General features: G+C 40.1%; 1 protein-coding gene across 1 annotated transcript; it reads left to right on the forward strand.

The window, feature by feature from the left end:
* The first annotated feature begins 4,045 nt into the window (after nucleotides 1–4,045).
* On the forward strand, nucleotides 4,046–12,332 carry LOC125307611 (CD151 antigen-like). Its single transcript, XM_048263665.1, is given in 8 exon segments — nucleotides 4,046–4,123; nucleotides 4,125–4,130; nucleotides 4,547–4,738; nucleotides 6,608–6,682; nucleotides 8,605–8,709; nucleotides 9,003–9,161; nucleotides 9,317–9,403; nucleotides 11,363–12,332. Coding segments are annotated over 8 exon segments (762 nt in total). The 3' UTR covers nucleotides 11,423–12,332.
* Nucleotides 12,333–15,348: the final 3,016 nt, after the last annotated feature.

The raw sequence follows: 15,348 nt of genomic DNA on the forward strand, positions 1-15,348 counted from the left end.
CAGTGGCCATTTCTTGAAAACCACACCATTTTGAAAAAATGGAGGAGTCTCTGTTGTTTTGGTGCTGCTTTCTTGCGTATCAACCAGGGTGCCTTGAATCTGTGCATCCTGGAGCTGAACATATAGCCCAGAGTCAGAGAACTCAGTTGCAGGTCATGGGTCCTCCGACAGGATAGTGACGCAAAACACAAAGCCAAAAGCACCCAAAATGGCTAGGAAGTTAGAACCCAACAGTGGACTATTCTGAAGTGTCATAACACTGTCATGACTGCTGACAAGACACTGCATCTGCAGGCAATTGAGTTTCTATTGATCAAAAGAAGCTACTTTTATTTTATACCAAACAAGATTCATCATGTGCCACCCAGCAAAATGCATAAAACATGTTTGTTTCGTAAGAGAGCACCATTAAGATATCCATAAGTTTCCTGCAGACAACTACATGAATTCTCAGGGAAATTTCCTCTGAACACTGATGTAAATGTCATGGACAAAGACGTCCTTGTGTCATTCTCCCATTTGCACCCATTGGCAGGGTTGTCTGGTTGTTCCACTGAGAAAACATGATCAAAGTGACAATCATCATATCATACTCTTAAGAGCATTCACAGAACACCCTATTTTCTTCCCCTTTCTTTGAAGGTGAAGAAAATACACCAAAACCAGAAAAAACACCAAAATCAGATCAGCTGTGATGTGTGGTTTGTTTTGCAACATCTCGCTGTACTTGCTCATAAGGGTGACAAGCTCAACATAGTTGAATGTAGTCTCTCCCCCAAAAAGTGGTCGGTGATGGGTTAGAATGCCCCTATGGCCAATACCCAGTAATTATTTTTGGTGAAGTTGACTAAAAACAGGTATAAAACATAATATTTTGGTGATTTGTTGTAATCTCACAATGAGGACAAATCCCAATCTTCAAGGGAAGCAAATTTATTCTGCTAGGTGCGACCGAGCTCGCACCCAGTTACCTGGTGCTGGGCATTGGCTAGGTTCACGGGCATACGCATGCCCAACACAGTAAGCACAGGAGTGGTCAAGCCTGCTGACAAGGTAGCCGGGCATGTGTAAGTTAATGTTACGCACAGTCGCACACTCAAGAGTGTGGCAGGTTTAGCCTGGGGTCTTTTTTTTTAATGATTATTTTCGGACGTGACACAAGAGCCTATCCGAAGGCGGGCTATGTTTTTATTCCCTTAGAGTCTTTGCCTCACCACAGTGCAATACCTCGTTTGTACACCAGACTAACACAGCCCCCCTCGGTTGACCAGAAGACAGGCACAGAGGTGTACAGGGTGGAGCCTTTCCGACATTGTTGGATCTCTATGCAAACTACAGCGAAAACCCACTGAAACTGTTTTGATCGGAAACGTGTGGTCGACAGAAAGGATATCCCTGTCTTCTCTTTTAACTCTGCCTTTCCCACCGCAAAAAAGGAAAAACTTTCTGAACGTCTCTGCAGCAGGTAGGATTTCTTTTCTTTCAACTCAGATAGGAATGTTACATTGTAACGTTAAGGCCAATAGTTACGTTAACAGGCCCTTGCGGTCGTTTGATAGGCAGTTTAGTCTAGTTTTTTTGGATTATGTTGAGAAAATTAATTGTTCGCAATGTAGGCCTACGTTAGTGTTCTCATACGCGATCGTTACATTTATCCGGGCCCCTCCATTCGATTCCACCGTAAATCTATCAACACTTCCTTTGTCTCGCGTCCGTTTAATCAACTCACCTTGCGGACTTTCCTGTGTAGCATAGCGTATTGCATGCCATTTGAGTTGATTGTTGATATTGAAATTACTGAAATGGATATTGCTATTGTTTGGATGGATTGTTACCCCATAACCGCCTAGTAGGCTAGCTTATTCAATGTAGGAGTAAGACCCTACTGATCAGAGGGATATTGGTTTTGCAGTCTGGAACTGTTTTAGGCTACTTTTTTTAAACTTTAGGCTTGTATTTTTCTGTCATTTAGACTGCCATGCTAGACTGTTCTGTAGGCTAATGGTTTGGTTTGGGAAGGCCTGTCTGAGTTTTGTGAAGTGGCAGTGGGGTCATGTAACCTATAGGGAATTAAATTAACTATATTAAGGTACATCCCGTTTGTGGTCACACATTTTGCTAAGAATTCAATATGGTTTTAGTTTTTTGCGTGTGTGTCAGCTGTTATGTGCCAAAGCTTATTCAGGTCAAGATCTTGACCTGACAGTGACTTTGTAAACACAAGTTTAATGAAGCATTCACACAATAAAACTGTTTGTTTTGAATTGACAGTCAAACAGCAGAGGAGGAGCATTTAACTAACACATAGGTGTGAGGCCTAGAGGCCAGATGGAAAAGACACTAAAAAGAGGTGAACAGCTTTAGAAAGGTCACTGAGTATAATCTGTACAGCCAAGAAAGCCTTTGCAGAATCTCTAGTGTGTAGGCTACAGCATGGTTATGCTCATAAGTATAAGTATATATACTCTTTTGATCCCGTGAGGGAAATTTGGTCTCTGCATTTATCACAATCTGTGAATTAGTGAAACACACACACAGCACACAGTGTACACACAGTGAAGTGAAGCACACACTAATCCCGGCCCAGTGAGCTGCCTGCATCAACAGCGGCACTCGGGGAGCAGTGAGGGGTTAGGTGCCTTGCTCAAGGGCACTTCAGCTGTGCCTACTGGTCGGCGTTCGAACCGGCAACCCTCCGGTTACAGGTCCGAAGTGCTAACCAGTAGGCCACGGCTGCCTAAGCATGCTGTCATGCACCTACATGGACTTATCTGAAGATACAATTACAAACAGAATTGTTTATACAGTTAGAAAGGCATTGCTAAAAAAAAACTGCTAATAAACGGCTAATAAATTGCATTTAATAAATGGAAGTGTAGGCATTTGAACTGCCATCACTTATCATGTGTGACTATGACAGTGAGCTGAGGCCTAGTGATGAAATCGCACGAGAGTTCAACCAGTATAGCTTTAATACCACCAATACTATAAAAATAAGGACATTAACAAATTAGTAGTCAGTTATAAAATAGCCTCTATGTCTAGGTTAAGGACCATACCAATCTTTCTGTTAGACAGTATCCACCTTGAAGGGACTACATTTGAATGAGCAACGATGTGAAAATGTGAACCCTGAAGGCTTTGTGGATCCACTGTCTGGCAACAGGGTGACTCATTCTGCCTCACACACACACGATAACACGAAGGTACAAAGACAAATTTATCCGCCCCTTAGCTCAGTACTTTGATAAGCATGTTCCTGTCGGTCCTGAAGTTGCCAGGAATGGAAAACAGATGACCATACAGAGGCTGAGTTATGATGTATTCAAAAGCTGAGCTATGATGTGTTCTTAGTCATTTTTAAACCTGCCACTCCCCTGGTGCTCTGGACATGAGTCAGGTAAATGGCAAACAGAGAAACCACACATGGACAAGTTCTTTATCTCAGCTTAGAAAAGTAAACTGTCACTCACAAATTGAGTCAGGTCTAGACCATGGCTCTGATTTTTGTTAACGCGACACAATGGAAGAATTTATATCTATGCCCCTTGGCATCAGCATCAATTTTCTAAGCTATTTAGCGCTAAGATGGTACCCAGTTAGTCAATAACTGACTAAAAATGTCATGATCTTACCCGATCAACAATAGTGCAACATTGAGCTTTATGGGTGCATATTAGCAATGTCAGAGACTTAAAGGAAAACTGTCCATTTTTCACATAGATCTCTGTTTCTCAAAGTCACCGAGGACTGTCTGGATGAAAAAAAAATGAAAACAATTGGTTCTACCTAGCTTGAGTTGCTGCAGCTAACAGCTAGAGCAGCTAGACAGCTACAGTGTTACATTCTGGGGGCATGATTATGGCTGGAGTTCTCCTTTAATTCCCCATATTAAAAGTCAGTGTAGCATCAGAATGAGTTGCATTGATAATCTCAGATTTAGTTGCATTGTTGTATTCGTCAGGTTTCTAAAATTTATTTATTAGGAAGTTGCTTTCATCAAATTAAATTAATCTCTGGGTTTTATTTTGTCTTTTCTTTCAGCATGGGGGCTTATGATGAAAAGAAAGAAAAATGTGGCACAATCTGTCTAAAGTACTTGCTCTTCACCTTCAATTTCCTTTTTTTGGGTGAGTGTGGTCACTTTATTTTCCAGTGAAGTTCTGAGCCCTTTGCATTGCTCTACCTGAGAGCAAGGTTTTAGTATTCTAATCTTTGAATGAACTTCTGTGTTTGTGCCAGACTTCCAGTACATACAAGACATTTTTGTACAACATTCATGAAAAGATGGGAAATATGAGGCTTATTTAGACAGTATGTGAAATATGAGGCTTATTTAGACAGTACATGTGATGAATTTAGTTAATCTGATTTAACATTTATATTCAAATCTTTTACCATTAACTTGTGATATCTCTTTGAAATGGTCATTTATTTCATTCAGATGTATGATAAATCATGTTGTAAGAAAGTAATCCTTACGGTTATAGATAATATGCAGCTTTAGTTATGGGCAATGAGGATGTGATTTGTTGTCCACTACCAGCTGGCCGGGGGTGCGGTGATGGCAGTAGGGATATGGACAGTGGCAGAGAAGAGTGACTACATCAGCCTGCTCTCATCCAGGATCTATGCTGTCTCGGCCTACATTCTCATTGTGGCAGGGATCATTGTCATGATTACAGGCGTCCTGGGATGCTGTGCGACCTTCAAAGAACAGAAAGGGCTCCTGAGGATGGTGAGACAGACATATACACACACACACACACGTGCACGCTCACACACACACACACACACACACACACACACACACACACACACACACACACACACACACACACACACACACACACACACACATATTATTGAATGACAGCTGGATGGGCTTGACCAATGATAAAGTTAGCTGATATTAAACTTAAATTATGCAATGGAACTCAAGCACACAAGCTACCACAAGCACAACTTATGTAGTCATTCAGCACCTAGCCCTGATGATGACAGAATTTCTGATGACCCAGTTATTGTAAGACCACAATGTAACTTACATTCATTGTCCGTCTACAGCTGAGAAGGTGGGTCAATGTTAGACCTTGTGTAACTGATAAATGCAGCTTTTTTGTGATCCAGATAACCTAACCAAGATGTCAGAGGGTAGTCTTTGATATGATGAATATATTGCTGACATCATAAATGTTGTTTGAAATAATGTAGAATAATTAAAATACAGTGATAATGAATATACGCTGCTGTTGAGTTTGGAATCAGCGAAACACATTTTCCCAAAGAAGTCCTACAGTGTTTGCTTTCAATCCATCATCAAATGTGGTACAAAATAAATAGAAAATATTGTCAAGGCATTGGACAAACAAATATATGATTTCAGCATTAAATAAGTTTTTTTTTTTTTTTTTGGAAGTCATGTGACTGTTTTGCCTCCATCAAAAGTGTTCATAATGCATTGATTAGTTATCACGTCTGTTCATTGTGACTTCTTGTTGGAATGTGTGAAGCACTTTTCAGCGTGCATTTGGAATGAGCATAGAGATTAGCTCCTTTAGGCATCCCTGATACTCCCTCTTGTCAGGGTCAGAGGGCAAATAAACTGGATCAGTCACTGACATTCTATCAGCCCTAGAATGTAAACTGATTAATGTGACTAAATTACTATGCCTAAATAATACATGTAATTACCAATATACAGCAATTCCACATGTTAACCATTCAGCAACCATTTCGAGACAACCCAAATCGAGGCTTTTGGTGATATATGGAATGCATGTGATAACGTGTGAATGGGACAGATATCTTGAATATCAAATTCCTTAGAGCTAAAACAATGGACTTGTGTGTGAAAGAATGTGGAGAAAAATGCTGGAAGGCACCTCAGTGCTTGCGGAGAAAGTGAGAAATCCCAGAACAAACCACAGCTAGAATAATGACAAGCCCCTAAGAGAGTGAATCGCAAATGAAGAGTAACACATGAGATGATTGATCTGTTTAACTGTAGGCAGGCAATCAGTCTGTGCTGTCTTAGCTGCTGCCTGTAGTACATATTGTGGAAGGATTTGTTTAATTTTAATCTCCTTGAGAGGAGCTAGATTTTCCTAATCTTATCAGTCAACTGTAGTGTAGTGTAGTCTTATGTCTGTGAAATTTGAACTGCTGTAGGCACAGTGGTAGGGAGGTCATGTAAGCAAGGGCATGTCCATGCTCGTGGTGGTATGCGTCTGCAGTGTGTCTGAAGGCTTCCATTTTAATGCTGCTCAAACAGGTGTTGTGGCCGGCCAGAGTGAGAGCCCCGCTCAGATGTGATTTATTTGGGCTGGGCTGAGGCAGGGCCGTAATCCCATTAGAGGCACTGACTCAGCTTTATGTTTCCTGTGCAGGATCTTGGCATGATGGCAACTGGCCAGTCTTGCATTAGCTCTGACGTGCTCAGTTATACTGAAGCAACATTGCTTTTTGATCAAAAAATCAGGATGTCTTATAGGAAGAGTCAAAGAATTGTTATTTTGTGCATTGTTTTATTTAAACATGGAGATGAGTGTTTTGAGTGTTTGTTCTAACATGATCATTCTTACTTCTTGTTGTCTTCCCAATTTAGTATTTTGTTTTGTTGCTGTTCATCTTCCTGCTGGAAGTCCTTGCTGGAGTTTTGGCATATGTCTACTACCAACAGGTATGTGCTTGTGTCTCGTGTACTATAATTAGTGAAACAAATCATTGTGCATTTTATGTCAGAAGGGAAGGGAGAATATAGAATCAGAGGCAAGCAGATAAATTCCTACATGCATCAGGATTAAACATACATCAGGCAAACTGGCATACCCTCAAATATGTAGCCTATATGGGATTGTGGACATTGGAGAGAGCCAGCTCTGTGTGTTAATAATGTTACTATTATAAGGATGAGCAGAACTATGAATCAGAAAATGGTATCAATAACCGATTCATTTACAGCAGAGTTTTTCTTTGAACTAATAAGTGAATATAATCATACTTTGCACTATTAAACAAAGTATAAGTATAAGTATATAGTATATATACTCTTTTGATCCCATGAGGGAAATTTGGTCTCTGCATTTATCCCAATCCGTGAATTAGTGAAACACACACAGCACACAGTGTACACACAGTGAGGAAGCACACACTAATCCCGGCACAGTGAGCTGCCTGCATCAACAGCGGCGCTCGGGGAGCAGTGAGGGGTTTGGTGCCTTGCTCAAGGGCACTTCAGCCGTGCCTACTGGTCGGGGTTCGAACCGGCAACCCTCCGGTTACAGGTCCGAAGTGCTAACCAGTAGGCCATGGCTGCCCTCTAAAGTTGCCGCCGAGCCAGCCAGGAGCATTATGTTGCTACATTCATCCATTCACTTCCACCAGCAAACTATATTACTGAAGTGAATGGATTTCAGACAGATCAGTATTACTCAATCAAGACAAAACCATGATCACAGATATTAAAAATAAGTGAACTCTGTCCCTGCAGCCTGTCTCATGTATGTCAAGTATTTGAATGAATTGGAGAAAAACCCATTTAGACCTTGTCATGATATGACACCCCCTGCTGGAGAAATACAGAAGTGCACTGTATTCTTGTGACACTCCTGGTCAACTGGTCTGTTGTGCATTTGCCTTGCCCACTAAAGCTGATTATGCACAAGGCAACTTCTTCCATGCCATGTACTTCTGCAATGTTCTTGAGTGTTGTTGGGGCACATTCCCAAATTTTAATCATCAACATTAATCATCAGAAGGCAAATCTGAATCATCCAAACAGAGCACATGGAACCAATCATGTGGTTTCCCAGCAACATTGCTCAAAATGGTGCCCTACTGTCGATAGGTATTCAAAACCCAACTTATAATGTTAACGATAAAAAAAATCGTATTGATGTCATGACAACTTGCTTTTGCTGTAATTCCATGGAGAACCACAAATTGCTTTACGGAAAATACATAAACCTTCTCAGTTGACATGGCTGTTTGGAGGTTGTCTTTGCTGGTTTGGAAACAAATCCACATGTACTGAGTCCAGGGTGAAGGGGGTGAGACATGAGTGGTATTTACGACAGTTTGTGTAAAATTCAAATTCTGCACAACTATAGGTGTACCCTGGAAATCCAGAGTTCTCGCGAGAGCTAAATTTGAATTTACTCAGCGAGTAACTCTGGCGACGAGTAATGATGCTCATTAGCTATACCCATGAAACCGAGCTGCACCAATCACATTGGTGTATCTGATAGGCGGGCCAGAGATGAGCTAAACAGATGATGACAGCGTTGCAGTGTCGAAGTCCGGAAACATTGGTCGTAGTATTATCCAATTGCGTGCAGTGATATTTTCAAATGCATGCTTGGTGCCGCCCCTCGAGTTGGGCCATTTTTATTACTCGTAGCCTGACCCTTAATCTTTCTGATTGGGTCTGGTCCTCCAGGCCACTATAGGGGGAGCCAGTAGCCAAAAAAATACATTTACACCAGTAGCATTCAATACGTTTAAATCTGTGCAGTGAGTGAGTGAGTTGAAACTAGAGTGTGAATAAGTATCTGACTATAACCTCTAAACTTTTAACCTTTAACTATAACCTTTATTCCACAGTTGAATGCAGAGTTAAAGGAGAACCTGAGAGAGACCATGGTCCAGAAGTACCAACAAAAAAATGAAGAGCACATCACTAAAGCTGTGGATAAACTACAGCAGGAGGTGAGCAAGAGAGGGTAGCTAATGCAACTTTGAGAATTCTGTTAGCCAAGTAGAAATGGCATGACATTTGAGAAAATTGAATAAATGTCAGTGGATGCAGCATTATAGAATAAGGATGCGTAATGGCTGCTGTCACACAGGTGGGTGTGACACATTGGTGGTGGTTAGTGAGTTTCCCCCTTCACTGTAAAGCACTTTGGGTGCCATGAAAACATTATAGAAATGCATTTTGTTGTTGCTGTTGCTGCTGCTGTTGCATCGGTTGCATGAACACCCTCTCTGTGTGGTTACAGTTCAAATGCTGTGGCAGCAACAGTTCCTCAGACTGGAGTTCCAGTGCGTGGGTCCGCTCTGGTGAGGCAAATGGGCGATTGGTGCCTGACAGTTGCTGCAAAACCATGACCGTAGAGTGCGGGAAGAGAGACCATCCCTCAAATATTTATAAGGTCGAGGTAAGACTGAAATATGGAAGTCATTTGTGGGTTTAGTCTAGGCAAATCACTGAGCACGGCATGGATAGAAACAGAAATAGTAATATAGTTGTTACACCAGTTCCATACTAAAAGACTGCCTGACATGCCATAACATCTGCATTATCTGTCTGAAGGGCGGATGTATAACAAAGCTGGAGAACTTTATCCTGGACCACCTAAAGATCATAGGTGCTGTTGGAGTTGGCATCGCATGTGTACAAGTAAGTGTCACTGTGGTAGCCAGCAGTTCCCATGGAGATTACATCTCAAGTATAAAAAGCTTATGTTGTTATTACAGGGTTGGCTGACTATGAGTGTTTGCTTGTTATTTATTATTCTTATTATGTTTGCTCAAATCATTGCAGCTATGTCTATTATGATTTAGTCTCTTGTCAGACATTATGACTATTGGCAATAACAGGTATAGGGCCCTGAGTTAAATGGTGGATAAAGTGCAAAGTTTAGAGTCTAACTAAGGGCCTGTCCACACGGAGACGCTTTTTAGGTTAAACGCAGAGGTTTTGCTTCGTCTTGGCCGAGCGTCCAAACGAATCCTGTAAACGCACTGCCCGAAACCGCACTTTTCTGAAACCTGGTCCCAGAGTGGAAAAATCTGAAACCGTAGCCCGTTTGAATTTCTTTAGACAGCGAAACCGCACATCCTGCTTGCATCCTGCCACACCTCAGCTGCCCTGGACTTGCACTTATAGTATTGCCTAACAATACTAGTTTTCATACATGACATTACCTACGATTACACTCCGTAAGATAAATATCACAACTGGTGCTGCGCAGCGCTGATAGCTTATGACTTGGTGGACTGAACACTGTTTTTCCCGGTGTTTTTTTATGCATTCTAGCTACTGTCAGTGACGCGAAGTTATTAGGAAAGTGCGGTGTAAGTTTAGGCTACATTAATTTGTGCGTAGTGCCAGTGTCATTCATTTATTTTACATGTCTTACAACATATATACATGCATTCAGTGGAGTGAAATCAGATATAAGCATAAAGACGCTTAGAACTCACGTTAAGCAGATGGTAGCACACTGAATGCAAATGCGCGATTTGATGCAGGCAAACGTATTGACTGTTACTAACGAAGGTTTTATAGCAATATTATAAATGTGGCGACAGAATAGCCTAGAACTTGGGTAAGCCTTGCGTTTAGTAGCCTAATTGCGGTGATAGCCAAAACTAATGTGAATCACGGACTTTCCTACAACCAAAGAAAGTAAAGGTGATTAGTAGGCCTACCTGCGTTAGCCAAATAAAGGACGGGACTGCACCCTTCACAAACCGTAAAATAAAGTTTATTAGTTTTACAGTTGACAGTTCACCATCAGTCCACACAAACAATTCTGGTTTCCTTGCACTAGCCATTTAAATTAAGTAGCCTATTCTGTCTGTTTGTAAAGCGCAAGAAGTTTTGGTCAATTTCTGTAAAAAAACAGTGCCACCTATAGGCCTGGGGTATGAAGTAACGTGTTGAGTCGTGTTGAGATGGATCCGTTTGGACGCAAATATTCTTGATACGGTTCCAGGGAAGACGGAGTTAAAAAAGATCGGTTTAGTACGTGTGGACTAGGCCTTAAATCTATTTCCTAGTTTAAAGGTTCTCTAAGCACGGTTGGGTAACATCACTTCTGTTAATGTTTCAAACAAAACAGAGAGCTAGCTCGCCCCTTCCTACCGTGCAATTGAAACTGACATGAACTGCATCTCGTCAGCGATTGGCTGGAACAGTTTGTTATGTTTCACGGTCCAGGCTGTTTTTGTAGACGTTTTTGGAGCCTGGGTTGTCCACAGAGACCGCTTTTTTTTACAGTATTCAGGGGACAGGCAACTAGCAGATTGTGAGGAGATGTTTGCTGTATGTGACAGAAATGTTTTATCTTAGAAACCATGTACCATGACTTAGAGCACCTTTAATATCATGAGCAAGATCCATCCTATGCACAAACATCAGCGGATCAGCTAAATGCTCCCACATGCCACAGCTTTATTTGATGCGCTAGACACTTTGCTCATTGAGTGACTTTGCACTTTGCTCATCATTTACATTAGGGCCCCAAGTGTTTAACATTGGATCACAAAGAGTTTTTTGAACATGTGCATTCTGGCTTACTCATTTCTTTCCTCTCTCTCTCTCTCTCTCTCTCTCTCTCTCTCTCTCTGACAGATAATAGGTATGATATTCACATGCTGTCTGTACCGAAGTTTGAAGGCAGAGCCATACTGAGGGTGATGAGGTACAGCATGTAGAGAGATATTTCACTGAGCAGCATTTCACATTAAATAATGTTAGCATTTTATTGACTACTATGCCTTATAGTTGGAGGTAAGGAAGAAGAATATTAACATGATATTGTTTTTAAAAGATTTTCTTATTGTAATTGTGATGCATATCCTATTAGAGCCCACTGCTAAATATTATGAGCTAAAAGCACTGCAGTTTATCATTTCACAGCATATAGGCCTATAGCAAACTGAAGATACTGCTTTGGAGCACACTAACTTGTTAATGTACTGTATATGTTGTGTTGAGGTACTTGTGGCAACAAAACAGGTATTTGTTAGTTAATGTAGTGTAAAATCGCTCACAACTCACATATTCACAAACAATTTTGTGGTCAAATACAGCATGCTTTCACAGGACCTAAGCTGAACTGCCTTAAATTACTAGCTCCTTTAAACCATGACATGATCCAGACTATGCAAGCTTTTCAAACACTGATTTCAATGTTATTATTACTGGTGTTTTGGCACTGTTTGAACATTTCTGTAATCAAAATGAGCTTTTGTATATTCAGGATTTAACTGACTGAAGTGCCAACTCTGCTGTATTCTCACATTTTTTACCGTTGTCAACGGATACCTTCAAACCAAAGTTTTGAAAATGATTAAGCCTTTATCTGCCACCGTGGTCAATGTCAGTTTTTTTTCCTGTCCTCACTGTATATTTTATTTGTGTTATTTTATGTTACCATTTTTTTTTTTAGCAGAAATGAAGTTGGATGTATGTATGTATTTATCATAATAATATGACCCAACATTAAACTTTCATAATACAAGGCTCATTCTCAATCACATGTTCCAGTCTTTTTATGTGTATAATGTATGGAACCAAAATAAATGTATTCTTTAAACTATTCAATTTGCACCAAGCGTGTTTTATATAACAAGTACAGAGGACAATTTCACTCAGTTATTCCATATTTAGGCGGGTCAATATATGAAAAAAAAACACCTAACCTCAAAAAAATTGATACAAAAGGTTTTTCAACTGATTATGATACCTTTAAATGTACTTAATAACATTATTATTAAATATCTAGTAAAATCTGACCCCAGTAAAGGGGTCATGTTCAAGATGGCGTCCAAGATGGCCACCAGAAGCTAATTTGGGCATTATTCAGCCTAGGAAAGTGTTTTTCGTGTTTAATCAGATTTAGAGGTCACTGATTCATATATGTCAGACTAAAGTATCAGTTCATCATTTTCAAAGACTTGTCATTTTCAAGATGGCATTAAAGATGGCCACCAGAAGCTAATTTTGGCTATACTGTATGTGAAACATTATTCAGCCTAGGAAAGTTTTTTTCATGTTTAATCAGATTTAGAGGGCCTGAATCATATATGTCACACAATCCTTCATTAAATCATGCCACCCTAAAAAGATGGTTGTGGCGTAACAAGAGGTCATTAATTAATTATAATCTATTGAATTGTAATCCCTCCTTTTCCACAACTTTCCAATCATGCTGCCAATTCAGTCTACTTAAAGCATAGAGAACGATAGACATCATTTCATTCTACTTTTTTTTTACGACTTTCTGTCAGTTTAGTCACATACATACGACAGACTATTAAGGCCACACATGAAGAAAACAAATATTTTTGCCATGATGAGAAGCCAAACCCAACATGTCGTTTAAAGTCGACATGTCAACATTAAATACAACATTTTGAGAATAAAGTTGAAATATCATGTCAACTTTAATCTCTATGATCTTTGGTGTCAGCAAAAGACAGCATTCCAGAAGAGGAGATTTTGTCCTTCAGTCATGTGCCAATTCCTTCACTACTCCCAATCAGACAACACAGGTGATTGGTGAATTAAGATGCCAAGTGATGGCTGTACTTTTTGGTGGGAAGTCCACAGACTCTCTTGCAACATTACGGCGCAACACCCTGAGTAGGAAGGTTGTCCTTGCATCATTATTTGTGACTCCAGAACGTCTCCCTCCAACTGAATCTGCTAGTAAGCTTCACAGCTTTTGACAGTTATCCGCTGTAACTGTGTGCATTTCTGCAAGACACTCTTCTGTTAATGTAGATACGGATTACGCTTCACTGCTGCCTGTGGAACATGTCAAAATGAACAATGTGACAATCTGCACAACTTCCTTTCAGAGGACTGGAGGATGATGGATGATGATGAATAATGATATAGTAATTATTTCTGATATACTAATAAATATAGTTTAATATTAAAGGAACCGTATGTAAGAAAAACATTTCAATTAATCATAAAATGGCCCTGATATGTCACTAGACATTAAGAAATCATGTTCATTTCAAATACTTATATCACTGACAACAGTAGTCCGGCCAGGATATTGTCATTTAAAAAGTGAAGTTGCAGCCCTCAACTGATGTTGATGTTGTGTTTTGTCATGTCATGTTGTGTTTTGGCCTGATGCGCCACCCTCCACCTATCTACTAATCACAAAGTCAGTAGTGTTTCGCCATCAGGGTTGGCATCCTCGAGTCAGGGGGGAGGGGGAGGGGATACACCGCTCTTCAGTATTTTGAAAGTGATTGCAGTACCAGTTTTGGCCACAATCGTACATATGGTTCCTTTAAGTTTAATTAGCTCCCCCCTTATGATAGAGGCCAACATGTATTTGATGCACACAAATATATAATGCATGCCTATGCATGGGTTATGGTTCACTAAAGTCATAGAACAGCCAGAACTATATATATTATAAAAAGCATATACCCTGAACATGAAATATAACATCAATCAACTTATGTTCCCAACTTCCACCAGACACCACACTTTGCTTAGTGTGCAAAGTTGCTAGTGTGCAGCTAGTGTGCAGCTGATACATTTTGGTATGTACAGTCCAGGGGAAACAAATTAAACAACCTAAACTATATATTTTCTGAAAACATATAACCTGTAGATGAGACATAACACCAGTTAAGACATGGCCCATCTTCCTCCATGAATGCACAATACATTGCCCTCTATTCTGTATAGGCGAATCTATATAAAGTGGATACATTTGGGCATGTCCAGTCCAGGGGAAACAAATTAAACACCCTGAACAATGATTTTCTGAAAGCATATAACCTGCAGATGATATAACATCAGATAAGACATGTCCCATCTTCCTCCATGCCAGGAACAATACATTGCCCTCTATTCTGTATTGGCAAATCTAGTGTAAAGCGGATACATGTTGGCCTATATTGTCCAGGGAAAAGATATTAAACATCCTAAACTATATATTTTCTGAAAGCATTTAACCTGCAGATGAGATATAACACCAGTTAAGACATGTCCCATCTTCCTCCATGACATGAACAATGCATTGCCCTCTATTCTGTATAGGCGAATCTAGTGTAAAGGGGATACATTTTAGCCTATATTGTCCAGGCAAAACAAATCAAACCCCCAAAACTATATATTTTCTAAAAGCATATAACCTCTAGATGAGATATAACACCAGTTAACACCAGTTCTTCCTCCATGCCATGGAGATGGTTCATAATCCTGTATTGCATTTGCTCTGTATTAAAACGCATTGATTTTAATATATGGCTGAAAAAGGTAGAGTTAAATTACCATTTAAAATCATATTCTTATTTAATATGACCACAATTTGACATCAATTTCACCCATGTAGGCTGAATAGTAATTGAGATATAGCAGAGCCCGTCTACGGAGAGCCTCCCCACTCTATTAATCCCATACAAACGAATTTGGCTGCAGTTCACCAGAGTTCACCTAGATGGCGATCGCGGGCGAGTCCAAAATACATGGGGTCCTATGGAGCTACATGGCTAAATTTATTGTTTTCACCTATTTAACAACTGAAACCCTCAGATTTTATTTTATTTTTTGCAAAATGGATATGGATTATCAATCAAAAG

This window comes from Alosa alosa, chromosome 14, assembly GCF_017589495.1.
Source record: "Alosa alosa isolate M-15738 ecotype Scorff River chromosome 14, AALO_Geno_1.1, whole genome shotgun sequence".
NCBI lineage: Eukaryota > Metazoa > Chordata > Actinopteri > Clupeiformes > Clupeidae > Alosa > Alosa alosa.